At 44.8% G+C, this 25,741-nt stretch overlaps 2 protein-coding genes and 1 long non-coding RNA gene across 5 annotated transcripts in view; 2 read left to right on the forward strand and 1 right to left on the reverse strand.

The window, feature by feature from the left end:
• The window catches only part of ATAD2B (ATPase family AAA domain containing 2B), a 56,757-nt gene extending 46,880 nt beyond the window's left edge, over nucleotides 1-9,877 (reverse strand). Inside the window, exons 1-2 of one of the 3 annotated variants that reach the window (XM_080998929.1) lie at nucleotides 9,386-9,877; nucleotides 2,231-2,385 (exon numbers count right to left, since the gene is read on the reverse strand). In XM_080998929.1, the coding sequence (XP_080855055.1) occupies nucleotides 2,231-2,385; nucleotides 9,386-9,568 (338 nt within the window). In that variant the 5' untranslated portion in view covers nucleotides 9,569-9,877. Of the gene's footprint in view, nucleotides 1-2,230; nucleotides 2,386-3,053; nucleotides 3,114-9,385 lie in introns of those variants that run through there. The other 2 variants (XM_080998930.1, XM_080998931.1) reach the window with 2 other exon arrangements.
• A 126-nt stretch (nucleotides 9,878-10,003) lies between these two features.
• LOC308473670 lies at nucleotides 10,004-11,838 on the forward strand. Its single transcript, XR_013984173.1, has 3 exons — nucleotides 10,004-10,196; nucleotides 10,571-10,683; nucleotides 11,519-11,838. It is a non-coding gene; the product is annotated as an uncharacterized lncRNA (long non-coding RNA).
• A 4,189-nt stretch (nucleotides 11,839-16,027) lies between these two features.
• UBXN2A (UBX domain protein 2A) overlaps nucleotides 16,028-25,741 on the forward strand; it is a 28,831-nt gene continuing 19,117 nt past the window's right edge. Inside the window, exons 1-2 of the mRNA XM_080999349.1 lie at nucleotides 16,028-16,175; nucleotides 25,522-25,572. Of these exons, the coding sequence (XP_080855475.1) occupies nucleotides 25,532-25,572 (41 nt within the window). The 5' untranslated portion in view covers nucleotides 16,028-16,175; nucleotides 25,522-25,531. The remainder of the gene's footprint in view (nucleotides 16,176-25,521; nucleotides 25,573-25,741) is intronic.

A 25,741-nucleotide genomic window follows, 5' to 3' on the forward strand; every position in this document is an offset into this window, starting at 1 on the left:
GCAATAGCCAGGCAACTCCAGGAGTTCTTGGATTAAACTAATTATCTTAACCCATTTCAAACAAGCTTTATGCCCAGCTTTGGTACAGAGTTGGGGCAAAGTGCAACCTTGCTGATTCCTCTAGAAAACTTGAAGGCTTTTGATATCACCAATGACATCTTCCTGGAGCGGTTCGGTGGGGTATTTGAGTTGTGGTGGTTCCACTTCTACCTGCAGGAATGTTTCCAAAAACTAGCAATGGAAGAATCCTGTTAGATGCCTTGGAAATTGTGTTGCGGAGACTGGCAGTGTACTATTTTGTCCCCAAACTATATGAAGCAGCTGGAGGCAGTCATCTGGGGTTTTGGAGTTCAGTGTCACCCATATGTGGATTACACACAGATCCATTTACTGGTTGAAGCTGTGTAAGTGCTGAACCACTGCATGGAAGTGGTAATAGGCTGGATTAGGGCTATCAAACAGACTGAGTCTGGACAAGATAGGGGTACTGCTGGTATTTTGATGTCACATCCAGGAATTGGGTATATGACCTGTCCTCAATGGAGTCACACACTTTGAAGGAGCAGGTTCATAGGTCTGGGGGTTCTCCTGATCCACCATCATTACTTGAGACCTAGGTAGCCTCAGTGACAAAAAGTGCTTATTACCAGTTCTGACTGCTTGCACCAGCCACAGCTTGCCCTGGGTCGAGATAACCTTGCCACTGTGATGCGTGCTCATGTAACCTTATGTTTAGACTATTGTAACGTGCTTTATAATGAACTTCCCTTTAAGATAGTCTGAAGATTGCAACTAGAGCATTGGAGGATCTTCTCTACTGTGGTGGCGTGAAACAGTATTTCAATTTATTCCCTTGGCAAAGTAGGGGGAAAGCATAAGGATATTTATATGTCAACTCCAACCAGCATAAACAGTGCAGTTATTTATCAGCTTAAATAACAATGTACATCAGTTGTGCAATTTTCAGACATCTGAAACCATGAGTTCAATTTAAACTTTAACTTCAGAAAACCAAAAGCATAATCATCTATCTCTGCAATTCTGGGAACCAAATAGGAAAACAGAGCAGCTTTGTACTTAAGCACTAGCTACTGGTAGCCGTAGGCAACATAGAACTGCATGCAGGCAAGTGAGCAGACTGGCAAGAGAGGGACAGAGTACTCTATCCCTCCATGCCCAACATATAAACCAAGCCATAGGAGGAAAACGGCATCCTCTATGTCCAGCACAGAAATGCAATGGGCTGCTTCAAGAGGGGCACAGCTCTTCATACATCTTCTGTCATCTCCCAGCTGGCTAGTAAACATTTTTGTAGGCTAGTAACATTTGTGGGAAATAGAATGATTGAAATACTTTATATGTCATCTCTGCACAGTGTTTTTCCCCCTACGCTGATATAACCAAGAAAACTTCTCCTGTTTGACTTCATTGCATAGCACAAACATTAGTTACAAGTTGTGATTTTTCTGGGAGAGCTGAAATACGAGCCCAAGTTTGGACAACACGCTAGGACAAATAATGGCTCAGCTCAGCATAGAATGACTGAAGGAGGAGTCCTTGACAGGCAGTCATGTAGCAAACAGGGAGAGATCGAAACATTCTTTCTACGTTAAGGCTTTAAACTAGTTCATCTTACGGAATGTATTACAGCACTTACAGCACAAGGAATTGCAGATGTTTAAATGTAAGCAACAGATGTTTTTCCACAAACAAAGCTTGTCATTTGAAATAAAGTGGTCGAGTGGGGGGAGAAGGAACAAGCTGTGTCTCATGGACTTATGCATGAAGTCAGAAGCCTAAGCTTTATTTTTATTCTTTATTATAAAGTTCTAAACAAAGAAGCTTCCGTTAGCACGTGACTGATTGAGAAATTATAGAGATTATAAGAAATCCACGTTTACCGGCAAAAGCATACACACACTCCAAATCTAGTTATCACCTTCCCCTCCAGGTATAATCCCCATTTTCAATGCATTGTCTACGCACCGCATAATTAACTGCCAAGAAATGCATTAATACCATAACATCAGGACACAGGGCTCATTTTATTATGCTATGGAAGGGGAAAACTTTTAAAGGGGATGCTGTTAGAGCAGTAGATGAACTTTTTTTGCAACATGTTTCACTGCAAAAGGATGGAGATTTGACATTTTATCAAGAGATTTACAGGGTTCAAGCAAATGGGCAGAACTCTAATGGACAAATATTTGAATACTGTTAACATTCTTACCGGGACTGTCCAGTTGAGATGCTCCATTCCTCTCGCTGCCCAGTACTGCGAGATTTTGATTTGTCTTTGCATACAGAATCTGCATGTTTCAAGGTACGTTTGGCTGGAGGAGATATGTGGCTATCACTCAAGCTACCATCACTACCATCATCTCTCTAAGAGGGAAAAAAAAAGACAAGCTGATAGTCTCATTTTAAACCACCTGATTTTAAACTACCTCTCATTGGTAAAGAAACATTCTGGGACCATATCTGGAAAATATGGGCAATCCATTTCTGTTCAGACAACTGTAGTACTACTTTTAGTGAACCCACAGGAATTTCACAAAATACATGTAACTACCCAAGCCAAAACTGAAATCTAATCCTAGGAAGAAGACATAAGGAAAATGAAAGAGTTGCTTTATATCTTTCTCCAGAGGCTGCATCAGATTTTCACCAAGTTCCAATATTTATATTAGAGAGGAGAGGAGAGCCAATGTTTCCTTTGATCAAACTACAATACATCCCAAAACAGCACATCATACATCTAGAGGTCATAAATGCTCTAAAACCTTTAATTAATAAATAATATAATTTGCAAGCTAACAAGGAAAATCACTTTTGCAGAATATTTTTATACCCTCTTTTCATTATCATTGAAATGGCTTTTCTTTGCTTCTGAAGAATAGTTACTGGCAACTGGGAATTTAAAACCTTTTTGAAGGTTTCAATGAATTACAACAATAAACAAATTAAGGACTTGTACTTTGAAGTTCTCAAATCCCATTGAAATTCAGAGTCCTCATTTCCCTGCAAAGCCAACAAAATTCAAGTTTCCTAACCTCAGGGTCTTCTTTCCTTGTGGATCCCTCTCCTGTGAAAACCATGCCAGGCACCAGTTTTTGCCAGGCACCAGAAAAACCTTTAACCAAAAAGGACCAAGGAAGTGCCCTAGAATACGCTCAAGACTTTCTGAAAGGCTGACATGCTATCTTTTTTTAAAATAGAAAAGCGCTGTTAGTGATCTTCTTGACAACCTCCGAATTCCACAGAATATAGTTTGAACACTACTACAATAAATGCTTTGACTGCTTCTTAGCTATCATGGAGCTGTAAACTAAATATACTGAACACAGACAACAGAATTAATTAATTTAGAAAAAAATTTAACTCACTATATAATTTAAAATATTAAACAGTAAGCTACCAGACCACAGCCATGTTTGTACATGCTGTGTGAACAACCCAAAGGTGTGCCTGCTCTATTAATGAAGTATACCAGTAAAACAGGCCAATCCTTTATTAAATATACTGAGTAATTCTGTTCTGAGTTGAAAATGAAGCTACACAACTGGTTTGAAACCTGTTTTTTGAGTGGTATTGGAGAGCTGAACTAGCTAAAGCAGACAAGGCAGAAAAACTGTTGCATCATTGCCTGAAGACACTTAGCAACCAGCTTATTGCTCAGTGTAATTAAAAACAAGTATTCCTAAACACAAAGCTTTAAAAAAAATATTATCACAAGCTACAATGATTTCCAGATATATTTCTAGTTTAGCTCTGGTGACTGTTTCAAGACAGCTTAACAGTCCTTTGTCAACAGTTATCCTTTTTTTTAATTCTTAGGAGACAACTACAAAATATTTTGGCAAAGGCTGGCTGTGAAACTATTGGGTTCAATTTAAATTACAGCTGACTAGCTTGGACTTGCTTTGGTAAGGATGTTGCACAACCTATGTGACGTGTCTTAAGCACTGACATTAAATGTTATATTCTTCAAGGTAATACTGGGCAGAATCGAGCATTGTGTGCATTGAATAACTTCATCTCTCGCTCCTCCCAAAAATGTTAGTGGCCCCTGATCTGTAATATTGACACAGCCCAGAAGAAAGCTACAAGAATGATAAAAGCTTTGAAATAATCTCATGTACTGAGTGACTCGAAGTAGCAAGTTTGTTCAGACTACAGAGTACTGGGGCAAGGGGCGTAACAACAATTTAAACATCAAATGTATTTCAGAATGAAAAGCTAAAACCACTGTTTCTCCTAACAATTAAGGACAGAACTTACAATGGATTAGAATTACACAGTAAAACCCAATGACTTTTAGAAATTAACTGCAACAATCTGACTAGTAAGTGATGCAATTTCATTCTTGGGGATTTTTTAAGAAGAGGGTGCATAAGAATCTTCTGACAGGCTGTTCTGAATAACTTTGTTATGATTCAAACAGATGATCCATAAGGGTCACTGAAGCACACAATATCCATTCAGCACCTGGACTAGATAGGCCACAGGGAATTCAACATCAATTTTAAATATGAAATAAAGCCTATTATACTAGATAGACTTCTCAACCTTTAAGTGAGATTTGTTTCCAAAAATACTTCAATTTTGATAAATCATGGAAGACTGGTATAGACTTCAGCTGGAACATTTCTATGCCTCAACTGCAATTAAATACATGAGGGTGCTATACTTCTAAATCAAGACACGCTGAAAGTGCTGCTTCTAGCAACAAACACATGTAACAACTCAGGCAGCATTTCTCAGTAATGTGTTCTTGCTCAATTAAGTTGGGTAAATCTTACATAAATCTTCCCCTCCCCCCCTCCAAAAAAAATATAAATCACAAGAATGGAAACTTTCCCCCTGTTGTGCTAAGTAAGGACCTTCTTCAACCAGCAACTGTAATTTACAAATAACTATTAAGGTCACTCCTTATGACAGCATTTGTTCTCATGGAATCATAGAATTGTAGAGTTTAAAGGAACTCAGAGGGTCATCCAACCTCCTGCAATGCAGGTATCTCTGATATCTTACTTCATCCCGAAGGATCATAAAACTAGCTTTGTAAATAACAAGGTAAGAATAATAACCACATGAGAGAAGATTAATTTTAAAACCTTTTGGTTTACAGTTTCAAATGTTATCAACAGTAATGCTTAGGATATTTTTTAAAAAAACACACATCCGAATCATACAATTTTTATGATCTGAAAAATCAATCTGAACAATACTCCACTTTATTTCCTGTACGTACTACCAAATATACAATAACAATACCTCATTCTGTTATCTGTAACCTAGGCTACTGCAACTATGTTCATCCAAGAATCACTAAACATTACTTTTTCCAACACTAAAATCACCTCTCGGGTATCTAACAAAAACGGCTAAGGATCTCTTTTCTAGATAAACAAAAATGTTTCAACAACAAATAGCAAGAAGTTGCACAAGCTTTTATGTCAATTATAATCATATTTACAGAGGTAAATCCTATTAATTTCACTAGAGTTGACTTTGAAGCATGTATGCTTAGGATTATGACCTCACATACTGTCATGGCAGAATAAAAATAGCAAGGTGCTATTTGTAAAACAATCACTATTATATGTATGGTTTTTTTTCTTGGAATCTGGCTTCAAAATGTCTGCATGCAATCCACTATTATACAAGGTCTAAGAAAAATTTTAATAGGTCAGCTTTGTTCTGTATGGTATCTCATGGGGGGTGGGGGGGAAGACAGACAACTGTTATCTAAGTGGTTTTAATAAATGATCACACTTCACCTTTTATACAGTTTTCCCCATTCATACAGGCACATAAGGCTTAACAGCAATGAACATAAGTAGTGCATGTAATTTGCATGATATTCCATTAGAAATAATCAAAACAATGCTGAACAGAATCAGCATCAGATTTCTAAGCAAATAACATTTTTAAAAATAATATTGAAATAAGCCTACAAAAAAGGCAATATTGTGAAGCATTCCACTTGTCAAACAAGGAACAGATAAAGAAGAATGACAAGAAACGACTGCAATCCAAGATGCACTTCCAAAGAACCCTCCTCTTCAATGGAAAGAAGACGGCATGGGGATTCCTCCAACAGCTCAGGATAGAACAAGAAAATCCCTGCATGTACGCAAAGCTCCATAAGCGCATTAAAACAGCTGGCTAATATTCAGGATCTAGTTCCCAATACAAATATTTCAAATATAGCATCTGTAGTTTTTGAAAGAATACTTAAAGAGACTCACTTGCCTGGCCTGAAAGACATTTTTCAAACACTTATACCTATATCTGCTGTACTAGGCACATTTCACAATCATATGCATCTCTTTCTATGAGACCGAAATTAGAAAATATTAGGTGCACTATGAAAGTACATAACTGTCCTAAGAATCTGAACAAGCACACAAGCAATTTTAAAGGCATATATCTGAAATTAGTTTTCCATGTTATCATGGATGGATGCAAACATCTTTAACATTTTCACTGTCAGTAAATTTATACATACTCACCAATCTTAAATGCTTATGATTAAATTTAGGCTTCAGTTCTACAGCAATTACCTGGGAGTAAGTCCCAATGAACTCAGTGGGATGTACAGTGGTACCTCGGGTTACATACGCTTCAGGTTACAGACTCCACTAACCCAGAAATAGTGCTTTAGGTTAAGAACTTTGCTTCAATATGAGAACAGAAATCGTGCTCCGGCGGCACGGCGGCAGCAGAAGGCCCCATTAGCTAAAGTGGTGCTTCAGGTTAAGAACAGTTTCAGGTTAAGTACGGACCTCCGGAATGAATTAAGTACTTAACCCGAGGTACCACTGTACCTGAGTAGCCATGCACAGCATCATGCTGCTGTTTTATTAAATAGGTCTTTAAGCATTCTTTATAACTGCCAGTGCCTTTTCTTTAAAAAAAAATTTTAGCCATACTCTCATTTTCCTACTCATATTGAAATACTGCCCCTCAATGAGGCCAAACTTAAGATTCACTAAATGTTTAGGGGTATACGTACCCCTGCATTCCTCCAGAAAAAAAGCACTGCAAACTACTAATACTCAATAGGTTTTTAAACTCTTTTAGGAAAGATATTTCATATTCACACATTGTAAACTAGTTGGGTTCAGATCAAAACCCCATAAGTTTATGTAAGTAAAACAAAAGATGTGCTTCAGTGTCCAAGGCTATCATACAGAATCACTCAACTGCTCTTTTTAAGTTAAAAATAATCAGAACATTTTATACATAACATACCGTACTTATACAGTACTTTTGATGACCCATTGATCAGGCTACTTTGTGACTTTACAAAGAAGCAACAGAAACAACACCCTTTAATACATCTATGTCTGTCCCTACAGAAACAATAGATTGGCTGAATGTGTCATGCCAGGAATTTATAATTTCTCACATTTGAAAGGTTGGCAGATAATGCTCACATACAGTATTTAAAATAAGGTACCCTGAACAGGGTATAATAAGATTCAGTTGTGATTCTTTTTAAAAGTTCATGACTGCCTGTCTTTTTTAATTGTTTTTATAAATGGATTTTAATGGATAACAAAGATACGTATAGTGTTGCTGTTTTCATTCACATACTCCTATCTACAGGTCAGTTACATTCAGTGTGAAACACTGCTATCGTAAGCATAAGGTTGGGGTGGTAGGGGGGGTGATTTTTCCTTCATTTACATAGTGCATCGCCAATGAAAACTAATAAATAGATGAAGAACCTATCCACATTACTGATTGTCATTAAAAAAAACAAAACTATCCGGAAATGTAGGCAAATAACTAATCAAAGAGTCATATAGAGTTAGAAGGGACCACAAGGGTCACCCAGTCCAACCTTCTGCAATGCAGGAAACTTTTGCGCAAAATGGGGTTCAAACCCGCAACCCTGAGATTAGGAGTCTCATGCTCTACCGGACCGAGTTATCGATACGTTCCTCAGAGGTAAAATTGCATCTCTATCCAAAATTGTCAGAGAATTACCCAGTTTCCCCTACCCTGCCAAACAGGAAACAGTTTTTAATAAAGAAAACTGCACTCCATTTAGGTTTTCTAAGAAATTTACAAAATTGGCAGTTCTAAGCCTAAACTTTTTTCTTCTTCCCCATGTTGTCCTTTAAAATGCAGTCCCAGCATAGGCCAGCGGGGGAGCCTCGCCGTGCCCCAGACAGCTGGGTGGCACAGCAGACCCTGCCAGTCTCTCTGCGCCTCCTACATACAGAAGACGGGCGAAAGAGAGCAAGAGCGCAAATTGGGGTTTTTGTTTCCTCTCTCTTATCAACTGCTCCTTCTTCGCCAGAACCCGCCTCTACAGCTACTTCTTGAGCCGCCCAACCAGCCACACTTTGCCCCCGCTTAGCTCTTGGCCGCAGCCAGCAGCGTCCTCCTTCAGCTGTGCAAGCTCACACAACACGTCCTACCTCAAATGACCTCGGTTCGCTCACTCGCTCGCATAGAGAGCTGCTGCAAAAAAAAACCCAAGCTCCCTCCCGGCTCGCTGCTCACGTCCACCTCTTGCAACAGAGCCAGACAGGCCCCGATGCTTTCCACCCACCCACCCTCAACTCTGGCACAACACCAAAGCAAGGCGGCCAGCTCGGATACAAGTAAAGGACCCCCCCCCTTTTTTTCCAGACTCTCGTGCCTTTCTTTAGTCCCACAAACCAGACAAGCCTCCGCACACATACAGAGCAGCAGAAGCCCCACAAAAAAACACAATATTGTGCTTGCATGCAAAACACGCAAGCAGTCAGTCACCCTGGAGAAGTTCAGCCGGAGCCCCTTCCCCTCCTCTTGTTGTTGTTCCTGTTCATTACATCTGTAGATTGCCCTTTCACCCGAAGATCGAAGGGCGCTTCACAACAGAAAAACCACGCGAAATTAAACCTGAATACAAACAACAAATGGATAACCCCCCCACACACACACACACAAACACATCGAGAGTTTAAAAGGACACAGATGGTTTAATTGGGAGAAAAGAATGCTTTCGCCCAGGCCCGGATTTATGCAATGAAGGTACCAGGCGAATGGGGCGCCACCACAGAAAAGCCTCCCCAAACTCCTTCCCCTGCTGCCACCCTCCGGAAGAAAACCCCCGTCATCGCAGGGTCCGGATCGGTTCTATGGGGGGTTTCCTTCTGAGGTGCTGCGGCCCCGAGCGGTCGCGCTGCACTTCAGCCCCTCGGAGCGGGACAATGAGCCAGCGCACTCCCCCCCCCCGCAAGCTCGCCCCTTTCCCCGCCTCCCCCCACCCCAATGGCTGACCCACACCGACAACGGCCCCTTCTTCGCCGCCGTCGCTACGGGACTCGCCCCGGGTCTCCCTCCCTCGGCACCCGCCTCGTCTTCCTCTCCCCCCACTGACCCGGGCCGACTCTTCATCCTGACCGGCGGCCGCCGCTGCTGCTGCTGCCGCCGCCGCCGCTGCCCGAGCGCTGGTCCTAGACAAACGGGTCCTGGACGAGATGAAATGGCTGCCGGGCCCGGAGCCTGCCGCCGCCGCCGCTTTGCGGGAGAGGCGCAGGGAGCTCTTTCGGGTGTTCACCATGGCGCCCCCCTCCCGCCGCCGCCGCCTCCTCAGCCGCCCCGGAGAGGGAGGCTCAGTCTCTGGCGCCGCCGCCGCCTCTGCTTTGGGGAGCGGCGCCTCAGCCGCCGCCGGGCGAGGAACAAGGGCTCGAAGGGACGCGGGGAGCTGCTCCTCCTCTAGCTCAGTCACACACTAACTGGCCGCCATTACTTGGTTCCCTCTCCCCCTTTCTCCTCCTCGGCCCGCTGCCGCTGAGGGGCGCCGGTCTGCCGCCACCGCTCATAGGGCCGCCTCTTCTTCCACCGCCTCCTCCCTACCCCTGGCAACATAGAAGTAAGGGGGGGGCCGGGAGAGATCGACGGAGAGCGTGACGACGCGCGGCGTCCGGAACTTCCGGTTGACGTTGGAAGGGCCCTTTCGCGTCTCTATGGTTGAGGCCCGCCTGGCACGCTGGAGTTGTCGGCGGGGGCGGGGGAAGAGCCGCAAGCGCAAAGGAGGTTTGGCCCGCCGGGTCCGTTTTCCGCGGAGGGGAGCCGCCACCTCCTCCTCCTCCGCCACCGACCCCCGGTCGGGCTACATTGGGGTCGCTAGGCCCGTTTTTCCCCAGGAAGAGGAAGTGCGGCATAGTGGTTAGAGCGGTCAGACCTAGGTAGTCGCCACCAGAGAAGAATGGCCGATTAAACTGATGGGTTATACTGAAATAGCAAAAAAGAAAAGAAAAAAGGGGAAGAATTAGAAACCATTAGAAATAAGGAACGGGAGAAATATATCATTTACCTTAAAAAGCACACCATTGTAAACAATTAAAATTACGAGTAGGGTTGGAATGATACTTGTTGGGCTATGGTTGTACTGGAGATTCATAGAGAAGGTGCAGAAGGAAAAAAGTTAACATAACCCGCAAAAGGGGAGGAGGGAAGTCCGTTGGAATTTACTGAATTCTCTTCTTGTTTTGATTGTTTAACGTTTGTAAATTTCAAAATCTGAAAATTAAATAACTTTTTATACTTTTTAATAAAATAGAATTTCAGGACCCGGGAGACCAGGGATTTTAGAATCCCCACTCAGTCATCGACCACACTTGTTCACCTTGGGATGATGGCCGCCTCTTAACCAGCCTCTGGGAAGAAAATATAGTATATAAATGTAATAAAAGCACACGCACAAATTCCTTGTCTCTTGATGGGATGGCCAGGTGCGAAAGAGGCAGAGCTCCTGCACCTCTCAGTAGTTATGCAGAAAAGGGGATGCTTGGCAGAGGCAATTTCGTTGCTGCCTAAAACCCCTCTTCTGCATAGTGATTATTATTGTTGTTGTTATTGTTATTATTATTTTCTTCCAACCCCAGATTTAGGGCAGTTGCCCCACACAGGGCACCAAGCTGAGGGGGCACATCACCATCATACCTATATTTATATTGGTAACTATTGAGAATATCCATTTAAAAAGCAACTGTACAAAAAGTAATTCTTGTGAAAATAAGAAATATATAATGGGGGGGGCTCAAATTTTGTGTTCTTTCAGGGCACCATATCACCAAAGTCCATTCCAGCCTTTCCTCAGAGGATCACGGGGCAGCTTATACTATAAAAACACAAAAGCACATACCATAGTAACAAGCAAACTGCCCGCCGCCACCAGCAGTTTAAAAGGCCATTGATTGTTTAATTGGCCAAAGGCCTGGGTGAAGAGGAAAGATTTTGCCTGGTACCTGAAATATAGGTAACAAAGGCGCCATGCAAGCCGCTCTGGGGAGAGCATTCCGCAAGCGGAGAGCCGCAGCTCAAAAGGTACAGGAGCCCTGTCCTCTTAAAAATCAGTGTTTTGTGGTGAATGTGGCAGGGCTGCAAAATAATGGGTGAGGGAGGTTCTTCACCTTTCCGATAAAGAAATGTTGCTGGCCTGTTGTAGTTCTTTGATCAAGGAAATAAAGCCCCCAAAATCTTAATTATTTCCTTTCATTCCTCCTAGGGAAAGAATTCACACCCACCCAGGAGAAAATCCATACAGATTATGGCCACCCGCAGGATAACCCACTCTCCACTCCTGCTCCTTGTTAGTTAATCTGGGATAATTTGCTCAACTCACCAGTAATGCTCTCACAACTAATACAGATAAGAATCCCCGTTTCACCTGAAAGAATCCCTGCTTCACCTGTAAGTCTTCACTGCCTTCATTGAAATAGGCATGGGAGGAAATTGCCCACCTTCTTTTACTCTGGTGCAGCATACAATTTTTCTTTTAAAAAAATGCATTATAAATAACATTGAACCAATGAACAACTCACTAATCATCCTGATCATATACATGTTTATTTATATCATAAGAACATAAGACAAGGCCTGCTAGATCACACTAAAGGCATTCTATGCCCACAGTGACCAACCAATTTTATTTATAGCCTGGCCATCTTCAGCTCCATTGATGCCAGGACAGGGCATTAAGCTCTAGAAACACACAATAACTAGGGTCTGTTCCCCTGCTGTGTCTGCTGGACAGCCCCTTGCCATTGCCCCCACATTAACTCCCTAAAGCATCAATTTCCAAACTCTGCCCTGCAAAGCGATTGGAAATAAAACTGCACAAATGTTTCTTTGGCATAAGGACAGCAATGGTGCTCTGTAATTAATTTCTCTCCTGAAAAGTGCTCCACAACTCAAAAAAGTTTGGGAACTGCTGCCCTAGACCTTCCCTTTCCCACCCTACACAACCTCTAAGCTCCCCTTTCAACTTTCCTGCCAACCTAGCAGTTTGAAAGCACGCCAGTGCAAGTAGATAAATAGGTACCGCTGCGGCGGGAAAAGAAATGGCGTTTTCGTGCGCTCTGGCACTCGTCATGTAATCATGCTGGCCACATGATTCAGAAAACTGTCTGTGGACAAACACCGGCTACCTTGGCCTGAAAGCGAGATGAGTGCCGCACCCCATAGTCTCCTTTGACTGGACCTAACCATCCAAGGGTCCTTTACCTTTACCTGTAGCTGTAACATTATAGTCAACAGTTTGAATCCCCGTGACAGAGTGCGCTCCTGTTGTGCGGTCCCAGCTCCTGCCAACCTAGCAGTTTGAAAGCATGCCAGTGCAAGTAAATAAATGGTACCGCTCCGACGGGAAGGTAAACAGTGTTTCCGTGCACTGCTCTGGTTCACCAGAAGCGGCTTAGTCATGCTGCCACAAGACCCGGAAGCTGTCTGCAGACAAACGCTAGCTCCCTCGGCCTATAGAGCAAGATGAGCGCCACAACCCCAGAGTCATCCACGACTGGACCTAATGGTCAGGGGTACCTTTACCTTTAATATTATTGTTGGCTCTGTCAGGTGTAGCCATGACATTCTGCTCATTTCTCAGCTGTGCAAATCCTTGCATAGGGCATGCTAGAACAGTTACACGGGTACAGCAGTGCTACATAAGTCCCTTGCACTACTGCGAGCTCAGTAGCCCTTAGTAGCAGCAGTGTACGGTAGTGGCAAAAAACCTTATGCTGGTGATGGTTCACTTGGAATCTTACTAGATCAACTGCCAATCTAGCAGTTCGAAAGCACACCAGTGCAAGCAGATAAATAGGTACCTCTGTGGCAGGAAGGTAAACGGTGTTTCCGTGTGCTCTGGTTTCCGTCATGGTGTTCCGTTACGCCAGAAGCGGTTTAGTCATGCTGGCCACAGGACCTGGAAAGCCATGTGTGGACGAACACCGGCTCCTTCGGCCTAAAAGTTAGTTGAGCGCTGCACACCATAGTCGCCTTTGACTGGATTTAACTATCTAGAGATCCTTTACCTTTTTTACCTTGCTAGATCCTAGCATTGATTTATATTTCTTTCTCTCTCTCTTTTTTTTTTTTTTAAAGCACATTAATCTCTTTAACATGTATTCCAAATTCTCAAGCAAGCAGTATGCATTGGAACAGTGCCCAGAGGCCCTTTCAGGATTAGGAATCTGTGTATTAAAGCAGCAGAAACATATGGTGAGGGGGGAAATCATTTTCTGAGCAGTCTGGAAACAAACTGATGGGCCCAGAGTTTAGTGATCTCATAGGCTGTTATAATTGTTTTTTGCCAGTATTGTGTTCTGTTTGACTACAGCCTGTTTTTTTGTTTTAAAACAAAGGAGTCCTTAAAATGTATGCTAGATCATTTTTTCCACATTACTGGATAAGAATCTAGGTTTTTTTCCACCTTCCCGATGCAGTAAACAAAAAACTTAGCTATGACAATCCCTGCAACTTTGTGCAATTCTTCAGGTGCTTGTGGTTGAACAGATTGTTAGAAGATCCTGATGTTCCCTCTTTACTGGAACACACTTGGTAGGCTCTAGCGGGCATTTTAACCTGCATGGGTATTGACATTGTTGTTAAGACTGATTTAGACAGGACAAGGTTAATGGAAACAGAGGTACTGCTGGAGAGTCCCCTTATCAGTCTTGGCATAATTGCCAGGGAACTCATTTTAGAAAAGGAGGTTGGCTGATTCTTCTTAATAGCTGGCTTTTCCTCCGGTGTTCTGAATGACTGGGAGACATGTAAAAAAGGACAGGACTTTTTTCTGCACCTTTGCTGATGAGTTCATACAGGTCTGCATGGGTTTGGGGTAGATGCCAGTGGTGGGCGGAGCCAGAGACAAAGGTGGGTGGAGCAACATGTAAAGGTAAAGGGACCCCTGACCATTAGGTCCAGTCGCGGACGATTCTGGGGTTGCGGTGCTCATCTCGCTTTATTGGCCGAAGGAGCGGGTGTACAGCTTCCGGGTCATGTGGCCAGCATGACTAAGCCACTTCTGGCGAACCAGAGCAACGCATAGAAACGCAACATGTACTCTTACCTTTGTACCATAAGCCACATTCCAGCCACATAAAAGCCAGAGCTCTCTACATGCACACACATCTCTTCACACAGGCAAACGAGATATGAGCACAGTTCAAGAACGCATTCTTGGCATGCAAGAACATTCAAGGAAGGTGCAATAAAAGCCAGTGGATGGTGTGGCCTAGAGATGGGCATGACTTGGGGACAGTCCCCACTTATTCCCTGAGTCTGAGGTTCCCAGCTGCTGCTGTAAGCAAACTAGCTACCTAAGAGCATAAGAAGAGCCCTTCTGGATCAGACCAATGACCCACATAAATTGTAGAGTTGGAAGGGACTCCAAGGGTCATCCAGTCCAAGTCCCTGCGATGCAGGAATCTCAGCTAAAGCATCCATGACAGATGACCATCCAACCTCTGCTTTAAAAACCTCCAAGGAAGGAGAAAAAACCTCTCGTGGGAATCTTTTCCGCTGTCAAACAGCTCTTGTTGTCCAAAAGATCTTCCTGATGTTTACTCGCCTTTCTTGTAACTTGAAGGCATTGGTTTGAGTCCTACGCCCCAGAGCAGGAAAAAAACAAGCTTGCTCCATCTTCCATGTGACAGCCCTTAAGCTATTTGAAGATGCCTATCATACCTTCTCTCAGTCTCCTCTTTTCCAGGCTAAACATGCCCAGCTCCTTCAACTGACTTGGTTTCCACACCCTTAATCATCTTGGTTGCCCTCCTCTGTACATGTTCCAGCTTGTCAATATCCTTCTTAAATTGTAGCACCCAGAACTGGACACAGTACTCCAGGTGTGGCCTGAGCTATACTATTACTTCTCTTGATCAGAACACTAGACTTCTGTTGAAGCAGCATAGAATAGCATTAGCCTTTTTTTGCTGCCGCATCACACTGTTGACACTGTTGAGCCCCATGTTGGGCAAAAGATTCCTGAATCGTGGGGGGGTTGGACTAGATGACTCTATTGGTCCCTTCCAATTCTATGAAAAATCTCAATAGAGTTTGTAATAACTTTCATGTGCAACATAAGCAGCCAAGTGACTGCCAGCACCACACATCTATAAAAATATGTACGGTGTAGAACTTTCCCCACAAACTAGAGAGTTCTTGTGCAGAAACACAGGCGTACATTGGTTCATAACGCTAACTCAGTCAATATTCCATTACACTACTAATTTGTCGTCTCTCTTAATCTGAGTTGCATTTAGTCTATTTTACAGTAGTTTTTACAAAACATTGTCTAGTCAAAAGTCAAGGCTGCTCATCGTGGCACATAAATGTGCAACTGGGATTTTCATCCCACCCCAATCTCCAGGACAAGCTTTCAACAAAAACCTTGAGCCTTGCACCTTGTTGCTAAATGACTCCTGTGGAAATCCGTGGGGATAATAAACAAGGAAGGAAGGACAGGCTCTTTATGGGGCACAGCTCCACCGTTCCTCCGCTGATTTGCCCACGAGAGCCCTTCCTATGGAAGAATTCGCGATCTGTGCGTGTTTGCTCACAAATCTCTGATTGCAAACAACGTGCAGCAGCTGCGCGCGCCGCCGATTGCAGCCAAGGCGCGACCCAGGGCGCGTCGCCCCCGCGCCATTGACACCTGAGCAACGACGGGCGCCGCGCCCCCCAGCCCCTGGCGCCGCCTCTCCCGCTCCGCCCCCGCCAGGGCCCTCCTCTTTGGTGGGCGGAAAAAAAGGAGCCGCCGGTGCCGCCCCTGCCCGGCTCGCCGTCCGCCGGCGCTATAGCGCAATCGAAGGGAAACATTGCAGCGTGGCGGCCGCTTCGGCAGGGATCGGGCTGCTCTCCTCCCGCAGAGGGGGCGGCAGGTAAGGGCCAGAGCGAAGGGATGGCGGGCCTCTCGCAGGCGGCGGAGGAAACAACCGGGTTTGGGGGGGGGGGTTCCATCCCCTACGGAGCTCCGGAGAATTCTTCCCGGCGGTGCCCTCGGGGGTCAGGGACTTGACGCATCCCGGGGCAACAGCATGACTTGGCACTTCGGGGGTTCGGCCAAGTTGCGCGCAGGCAAGGAAGGCGCGTCTCTTTTTCCCCTGGCGGGAAGGGTCGATGTTCCACCGGAGAGGCGGGCTAGGGGCTTCTGGCTTCCGGGGTGGGAGGGAAAGAGACTTGGGCGATTTGGGTGGGCACCCGCCGGGCCGACGGCGATCTGTCCTTTTTCTCCGCCGGGGACCATGGAGCGGCTTCTTGGGCTGCGCCGAGATCGCCCCGTCGGGTTTGTAGGTTTTGGTGTCTGAAGTTCCAGAAAGTTTATAACGTCTGCTGCGTTATGCAAGGAGCTGTCTGTCTCTCCCCGAGTGCCCCCCTCCCCCAAAAAACAAACCCTTACAGGCAGGTCCGGAAGCATGTTTGCTCACGAGTAAGCCCCCTCGCCCCCGTTCAGTGGATCGGTAATTGTGTTTTGGTTGTAGCGTCCGATCCTCCTCGCCTTACGTCTACTTAAAGGTCGTTCCCATTGCGTTAGGTGGCGCTTACTCCCAAGCGCGCATAATAAATAGGATTGCAGCCACCAAACTTCGGGTCTGGGTAAAAATGCACCTGGCTTTGACCACTGGGGTTTTCGGAGGTTTTATAGCACTCTACACATTCACTTATATTACTGATTGAATTTTTATACCGCCCTGTACCCAGAGGTCTCAGGACGGTTCACAGAACAAAATCAAAATATAAAACCTCAAAATAAAAACAACGACCCAATAAGCCTGTCTTGTTTGCGCTTCCTTGTTAGGTGCAAAGTTCAAGCATCTGTGGCCTTTTTGCTGTCACTTTTTTAAAATTTATTTTTCAGCTAGCTGTTAAGAGCAACGTGGGGCCCTCCAGATGGTGGTTTCCATCTGCCATTGGCTCCAGCCAGCATTACTAGTGGTCAGGGATGACGGGAGTTGTAGTCTCAGATAAAAACCAGTACTGTTAACGGCGCTTCGAAGTGGAGCAGCAGCAGTCACAACACCTGCTTCAAAACTTCTCAGTTGCCTCTTCCATGCAGATGGCAATATAGCCTACCGATAAGAGTTATTGCAATTATGTGTGCAGTTTGTTCAGTCGCAGTACTAAAATGTATAGGTAAAGGTAAAGGGACCCCTGACCATTAGGTCCAGTCGTGACCGACTCTGGGGTTGCGGCGCTCATCTTGCTTTATTGGCCAGGGGAGCTGGCGTACAGCTTCGGGGTCATGTGGCCAGCATGACTAAGCCGCTTCTGGTGAACCAGAGCAGCTCATGGAAACGCTGTTTACCTTCCCACTTTCGAACTGCTAGGTTGGCAAGAGCAGGGACCGAGCAACGGGAGCTCACTCTGTCACGGGGATTCAAACCGCCAACCTATTGATCTGCAAGTCCTAGGCTCTGTGGTTTAACCCGCAGCGCCACCATGCTAAATATTACTATGAAAATTTTCGAGGCAACCAGCAGCATTGTCCTTTATTATAACAATGTGCTGCTGTTTTGAGGATAATCGGTTTAGTTGTAGCATTTACTATATTTAAAAAATTGTCACAGCCTGCTAGGGCTGCATCTCGGAAGGTTGGTGGTTCGATCCCACCTGGGGATGGCTTTGGGCAGGATTCCTGCATTGCAAGGGGTTGGACTAGATGACCTGCGGGGTCCCTTACAACTCAACAATTCTATGATTCAGTAGTTGTAGAGCAGGCACCCCCAAACTCAGCCCTCTAGATGTTTTGGGACTACAATTCCCATCATCCCTGACCACTGGCCCTGTTAGGTAGGGATGATGGGAGTTGTAGTCCCAAAACATCTGGAGGGCCGAGTTTGGGGGTGCCTTTTGTAGAGCTTGGGCTTTGCGTGTAGAAGGTTCCTGAATCAAGCCCTGATATCTCCAGGAAAGGTTGGAAAAGACCCCTATCTGAAACCCCGAGGAGCTGTTACTAGTTAGTGTGTAGACATTAACAAGTTAGATAGGTAAATGGAAGTTGGTATCGTTTCCCCATGTCCTTTCTGCCTTTTACCAGAAGGCTCATATAGCCACATCTTTAAAGGGGGTGGCTGGATAACAACCTTAGTGGCAAAGCTATTTCTCTCGTGTAGCTTGGAAACAGGATTGTTGACATGGCAGTGGGATTTTCCGAGAACCTTTGCACAGATGTAGAAGTAATGCAAATGAGTGGCGAAAGACATATAAGGGAATCATGACAACTTGCTGCTTTTCCCTTCTATGTTGTTGTTTTGCACATGATTCATCGTTGTCAGGGTAGCTGCAAGCATGACAAGATACAGGAACTGCATGATGCTTCGGTCACACCATAGCCTGCATTCTGGCCATGCATTGAGTTGCTGGGGGTATTAGTGTTCTTTTATTTATATCAGGCATGGCCAAACTTGGCCCTCCAGCTGTTTTGAGACTACAACTCCCATCATCCCTAGCTAACAGGACCAGTGGTCAGGGATGATGAGAATTGTAGTCCCCAAACAGCTGGAGGGCCAAGTTTGGCCATGCCTGATTTATATGCTGTTTAAAACACATTATCTGCTGTGCAACACTCTTGGGGAACCGTTTGACACCAGCCATGCCGTTGGGAGTTGATTCATCTGTGATGCAAGGCATGGGTGTAGCCAAGGCATGGGTGTAGCCAAGGCTCTAACATTCCCTCCTGTTGGCAGGTCACATAATGCTGTTGTGGATGTTGCTGGCTTGCAGTTCCCATCACTCCCTTCCAAGATTCTCCAGGGGTGATGGGAATTGCAGTCTATAGCTTCTGGAGGATGCCCCATAGGCTGCAGGTCATCCTTTGTAGAAGAGGTTAAATGTAAAGGGACCCCTGACCATTAGGTCCAGTCGTGACTGACTCTGGGGTTGCGGCACTCATCTCGCTTTATTGACCGAGGGAGCCGGCGTACAGCTTCCGGGTCATGTGGCCAGCATGACTAAGCCGCTTCTGGCGAACCAGAGCAGCGCACAGAAATGCCGTTTACCTTCCCGCTGGAGCGGTACCTACTTATCTACTTGCACTTTGACGTGCTTTTGTACTGCTAGATTGGCAGGAGCAGGGACCGAGCAATGGGAGCTCACCCCGTTGTGGGGATTCAAACCACCGACCTTCTGATCAGCAAGCCCAAGAGGCTCAGTGGTTTGACCACAACGCCACCCGCGTCCCTATACAGCTACACAACACATCCATTCCAAGCACTTCCAAAAGCAAAGCAGCACTGCTAGATTGGCAGGAGCAGGGACCGAGCAACGGGAGCTCACCCCGTTGTGGGGATTCAAACCACCGACCTTCTGATCAGCAAGTCCTAGGCTCTGTGGTTTAGCCCACAGCGCCACCCACGTCCCAAGTGTAGAAGAGGATAAATGGACTCAAATTAGACGTAAAATGCTTATACCTAGAAGCCAGTAGGAGAGCATTTAAGTGTTCTGAGACGTTCTCTCTAAGACAGTCATGGGTCTTTGACTGTTCTGTTGTCCATGCTGCCTGGAACAGATGAGTCCAGCAACACCTGGAGACCTGCAGGTTCCTCATCCCAGCAGCAGGATATTCTTAAACCAAAAAATAAGTTTCAAAGGAAGACTTCAATGTGATGCTACCAAACTGGAATTCAGCAAATTTGACTGTACAAATTGGTTGCTGCAGGTGCTGGAAATGGATAGAGAAAGTTCTATGGAAAGGTTGATCATGCACACATTTGATTTGCATATATTTGCGCTCTATCGCTTGACTTTTTTGCCTCACTTTGTTAGAAAAACAAATGCATGGCATTGGGGGTGGGGGTGGGGAAGAGACTTCTCTTTGTACTACTTAATTCATTTCATCTGTCTATAAATGTTGACGTTGGCCCATGGAAGCACGTTCTGCAATAATTTGCTTTTGTTGAAAGATCTGTCAGTACCTGCTGATGGTAAAGCTGATTGGATGTAATGCTGTAGCTCAGAAACTTGAGCTATGAATCGGGAAGATCCCAGTTCAGATCTGGAGTCTGCTATGATTTTGGGAAGTAGGCTAGGTAAGCCAGTCTCTGCCTCAAGCCCCACCTGTAGAATTGGGGGTGGGGGGGTGGAGAGATGATGAATTGCTGAAATAAATGCTGAATAAAATGACATTTTCTAATTTAAATATTTCACTGTAAAAGTAGAGAAAGAGCCAAAAGGATTTATCCCATACCATCAAGAATGATCTATAAAAGCCAGTTAAGACTGCAATCCTTACCTCGCAATAAGTCTGATTGATTTTAACGAGGCTTACTTCTAAGTAGACAAATATAGGTAGTCAAGTATAGGCTAGCACTCTTAGGTCGTCAGTCTTACTAGCGGGTCAGCCCTACTTAAGGCAGTGTGTCTATGTGCCTTCAGAATTGTGCTGTTAAGTAAGTATCAAAATTCTTAGAGAGCAAGTGTCAAATCCTGACGTGTTTCAGATTGAGCATATTAGGGGTAATGTCAGAAATAAAGTTTGCCATCTCAGTACTTGGGCTTCCACTATCGGTAGCTAACCTGGTGAAGGTGTTATGCTTGAACGTGATTATTTTGAAAATGGAAATGTTTTGATCAGTTATCTAGTAGGGTTGTTCAATACCCAGGTTTATTGACAGGTGTGCCTTTAAGAGGGGAACTGGCTGGTGTTGCAGTGCTGATGGCATGTCTCTGAACTGCTGCTAAGCATCCTAGCAGCAAAACAGCAAATATAAATTTGGATGGATGAATCTAATTGTAGTGAGAAGGAAATGGAGGGGGGGGGGAGAAAAGCCCCAAAGTTGTAAGTCTATTTTTTTAAAAAAATGGCTTCTGTTAATTCAGAATATTCTTTCGCTACTTAAAAAAGTCTTGTGTTCCAGGCTCTTTTTATTAAGAGTGCTTAGTTTTCAAACAAGTAGGGAAGAGCAAACATTGTGTGTTTGCCAAAGGGCCAAACCAGGCATTTGTCTTTAGCAATTTCTTCTGATTTTTTCTGTTTAATACTAAGCAGGGGGGTGATTTTCACTGGGACCACAGCACACAGGATGGAGAGGCTTAACCCTTACCTCCCCAGCTTTGACTTCAACAAAAGTCTGCTTCCCCACATTGCAATTAGCCTTGGTGGCGGTGGGACTCGCACTGGTACCAAACTGGCCTGTGCCTGATAGTAGTGGCACTATTTTTAGCAGGTGGAAATCCTGCTCTTTCTTTCCCACGTGGGCCTTCTCTGAATTTTACCCTAATTCAGGCACCCCCAAACTTGGCCCTCCAGCTGTTTTGGGACTACAACTCCCATCATCCCTAGCTAACAGGACCAGTGGTCAGAGATGATGGGAATTGTAGTCCCAAAACAGCTTGAGGGCCGAGTTTGGGGGCACCTGCCCTAATTCTTCTGCGGATCTTTTTTGCTGAACTGATTAGATTTAGAATAAGGATGTTTTTCGCACTTCGTAGCAACGGAGCCAACCCAAGGAATAGAAGAAGAAGAGTTTGGATTTGATATCCCGCTTTATCACTACCCTAAGGAGTCTCAAAACGGCCAACAATCTCCTTTCCCTTCCTCCCCCACAACAAACACTCTGTGAGGTGAGTGGGGCTGAGAGACTTCAGAGAAGTGTGACTGGCCCAAGGTCACCCGGCAGCTGCATGTGGAGGAGCGGAGACACAAACCCGGTTCCCCAGATTACGAGACTACTGCTCTTAACCACTACACCACACTGGCTCTAGGAAGCTCTTGCTATCTAGGAAGCTGTTGGTCATTTTGTGGGTGTTACATCTGCCAGAGGCTTATCTAGAAGAGTACTCTAGACCATTCCGGGCTAGGAGAACCAAGTCTAGCTGCATTACATTGCCTATTGGTGCCATGAAAACACATATGGATTGGGCTAGGGAGATAGATGGGAATTCTGTTTCCCAGCCCCTCAAGACGACTGTACATGCAAGCAGTTACCAGTTTCCTTTGACCTGATTTGGGTTAATTTCTGCACAGCACCTTTCCCGGACTACAGGATTCCAAAACACAAAATAGTATTCTGATTAGCTAATGTGCGTGTGTTTAGCTTGCTGCTGTTAATTTGTGAAATTTGAAGTGCAGCCGCTTCCTAAGCTCTCCTGGCTTGCCATGCCTTGGGCAAAATGTTCTGGAAAGCACAGCAAGCTCCCATTCGTTTATGGGCCCAGTAGCAGATTTCTCTTATAATTATGGATAACCAAGAATTTTCTTCCTGGCCGTATGAATACCGATCAGATGAAGATGTAAGCTATTTCTGGCATGGTCCCTGCATGTTTTGGAGAGATGCCATACTTTCTTGTTTGGATTACACTGTTATTTCTGTGTTTGCAATTATATGTACAAGGGATATCCTGTGGTCTCTGTTGTATTGTAGCTTTTTTCTGCCTGGAGAGACAGAAAAGAGCATTGATGAAATATACGCCCCAAGCCTACTGCCACGCAAACACCACAGTGTGTGCTCCGGACAATGGTGTAAGAAGGCACATGGGTGGTAAATCCTAGCGTTGTACCTAGGAGCTACATGCAAGTGTTGCTTCTGTGTGGAAGTACATTGCTAGAAGAGACAGTAGCCCCCTTGTCCATGGGCTAACACACAGCTATGCCAGCCATTCCATGTTGGCAGGGAAACAGTTGGTAAATTAGACTTCAGCTGTGGTGGCACAGGACATGGTTTCCACTGTTGTAAGTAATGCCATTGTGGACTCTCATGCTACCAAGGTATTAAATTTTCAGTGGGCCAAAGTACCATGTGGAAGATCTGTTGTTGGATGCCCCAATGTTTTCTTTTTTAATGAAATGGAGCCACAGGGAGCGGACAATATCGGGGTTCTTTCTCCATGTATATTTATATTTTAATGGATGTTTCATTCTTTTTATTGTGCTTTTTGGTGCTTGCTACCATTTCCCACCTATAAGTTATAAAATACCTTTATCAATATTATGATGATGGTGATTTATTCCAAACCTGAGCTTCTGTTTGCCGTGAGTGGAGATGTATTGTTTTACCTACAGAATCTTTGAGGGGTGATGGCAGTTTTGATTGAGAAAAACTGCACCGGGGAGTGAAACATCCCCTTCCTCTTGGTCAAATCAGCAACCACCCATGGCTACTTTTCATTTAAAAGAGAGTTCTGGCCACACACCTCCTATATACCATGTAGCTTGGCACAATGATTTTAAATAATATCTGTCACATATAAGGACACAGTGCCAATTCCAATCTGCTGGTTCTGATGTTGCAGCTGGCTACACAGACAGACTCTAATTGATGGCTTATCCTTGTGCGACACCAACTTAACAGATATTAATGTTCAAAGAACAAGAAAGACAGGAGCAGTTATCCTATTCATCATAGTGTCACCCTCAGACAAGACACACTTGCACAGAGGATGACACTGATAGTACAGTAATATCATGGCTGTGTGGTTGGCAACTCACTACTTTTACTTCTTGGTCTCTTTGCGGATCCATGCTTCTCATATGCATAGGGCATCAGTTACATCAGGGGTCCCCAAACTAAGGCCCGTGGGCTGGATAAGTCCCAAGGGACTCGTTTATCCAGCCTGCAGCGCTGCCCGCTGCCCACTCTTACCGGCACTGCGCTGTGTGACTGCCCACTTCCAGGTTGGAGGAGCACCAGAAATAGCTTGTATACATGCGCAAGCGTTATTTCCGGTGCACATCCAGGTTGGAAGAGGCTCATGCACATGCGCACAAGCTATTTCCGGTGCTCCTCTGACCTGGAAGTGCGCCGGAAATAGCATATGGGCACGCGCTCCCCCGCCCTCCGGCCTGCCACAGAATCGGCGCTGGAGACACTGTTGACCCCTGAATTAGAGGATCTTTATGAGTAGTGGATGGATACTTGCGGGGGGGTGCACATTAATAATGGCACTCAGTGATTTGCACTTGAAAAAGGAATGGTTGTGTTAAGGGGTGTGAGAGAGAGTTGGCTTTGTGCAAACTTCACTCCCTACACTCTTGGTCATATAACCATAGAATCACAGAATTGTAGCGTTGGAAGGGAACCCAAGGGTCATCGAGTCCAACCCTCGAAATGCAAAAATCACAGCAACCATATTCTTATTTCTCCTTGTATATGCCCAGTTGCTCGACTGAGATTCGTTTGTCAGGGATGATGACGATGATAAATAATAATAATAATAATAATAATAATAATCATTTTATCATTTATACCCCAGTCATCTGGCTGGGTTTCCCCAGCCACTCTGGGCACCTCCCAGCAGAATAGTAAAAGCATGATAAAACACCAAACATTAAAAACTTCCCTAAACAGGGCTGCCTTCAGATATCTTCTAAAAGTCAGATACAGTGGTACAGTACCTTAGTCTCAAACGGCTTGGCTCCCAAACAAAACGGCTCCCGAAAGCCGCAAACATGGAAGTAAGTGTTCCTGTTTGCGAATGTTTTTTGGAAGCTGAACATCCGACATAGCTTCCACTTGACTGCAGGAAACTCCTGCAGCCAATCAGAAGCCATGTCTTGGTTTTCAAACAGTTTCGGGAGTCAAACAGACTCCTGGAACAGATTAAATTCGAGAACCAAGGTACCATTGTAGTTGTTTATTTCCTTGACATCTGAAGGGATGATGTCCCACAGGGTGGGAGCCACTACCGAGAGAAATTTTATTGGGTGGAGCAATATATATGTTTTCCATTGGAACATATTTCGGGGAATTTTTGTCTCTAGTCGTGGTTGTCTATCAGTGTCAATGAACCAAACGTGTGGTAATCATATCGCTTCTTACCTGAGTGCAAAGTGGGAGTTTACTGGGATTTGCCAGTCAGGCAAGCCTCCCTTTTATGGTATGTGCATTGTGTGGGATCTAATGCTATTATTGGTTTTATTGGGAGCAAGTTGCCTGGCACCCTCCTCTGCCCCCTACCCAATTTCCACAAGTCCTACAAGAACACCATGTACCCATTTGTGTACATGCCCAGCTATGGTTGGGAATGTTTTTTGGAGGGACGATTGACATTAATAATGAACTTGGTGGTTTGTTAACTATCAGAGTAGTGCCAGTGCATGGACCCATAAGTGTCTTCCTGTTCTTTTTTAAAGTCAACATCTGTCAAATTACATAAGAATCGGAGACCTTCGTGGGAAAAGCAATCTGTATTTCAAACAAATTACTTCAATGGTTCCAAAGTCTTACTCAGTCTAGAAAATCTGCGTTGCTTGGCTTTTATTGATTTCTCTTTCTCTCTCCCCAATGCTAGGTGCAGCACAATGCAAGAAGTCAACAAGTCTGAAACTTTGAAACAAGAATGGTGGGTATTTTTCGGTTACGTTGCATTTTTGCCGTTTGTGATCTCATGCCATTTAAATACGGTCTTACAACGAAACTGATTTTTTATTAATAGATAAACCTTTGGTAATGGAGTCGAGATGTGACCCGTGGGGCAATCAGGGGTCCATTATTGCTTAGGTTGGAACGGA

This window comes from Podarcis pityusensis, assembly GCF_964106645.2.
Source record: "Podarcis pityusensis genome assembly, chromosome: 3".
Taxonomy (NCBI): domain Eukaryota; kingdom Metazoa; phylum Chordata; class Lepidosauria; order Squamata; family Lacertidae; genus Podarcis; species Podarcis pityusensis.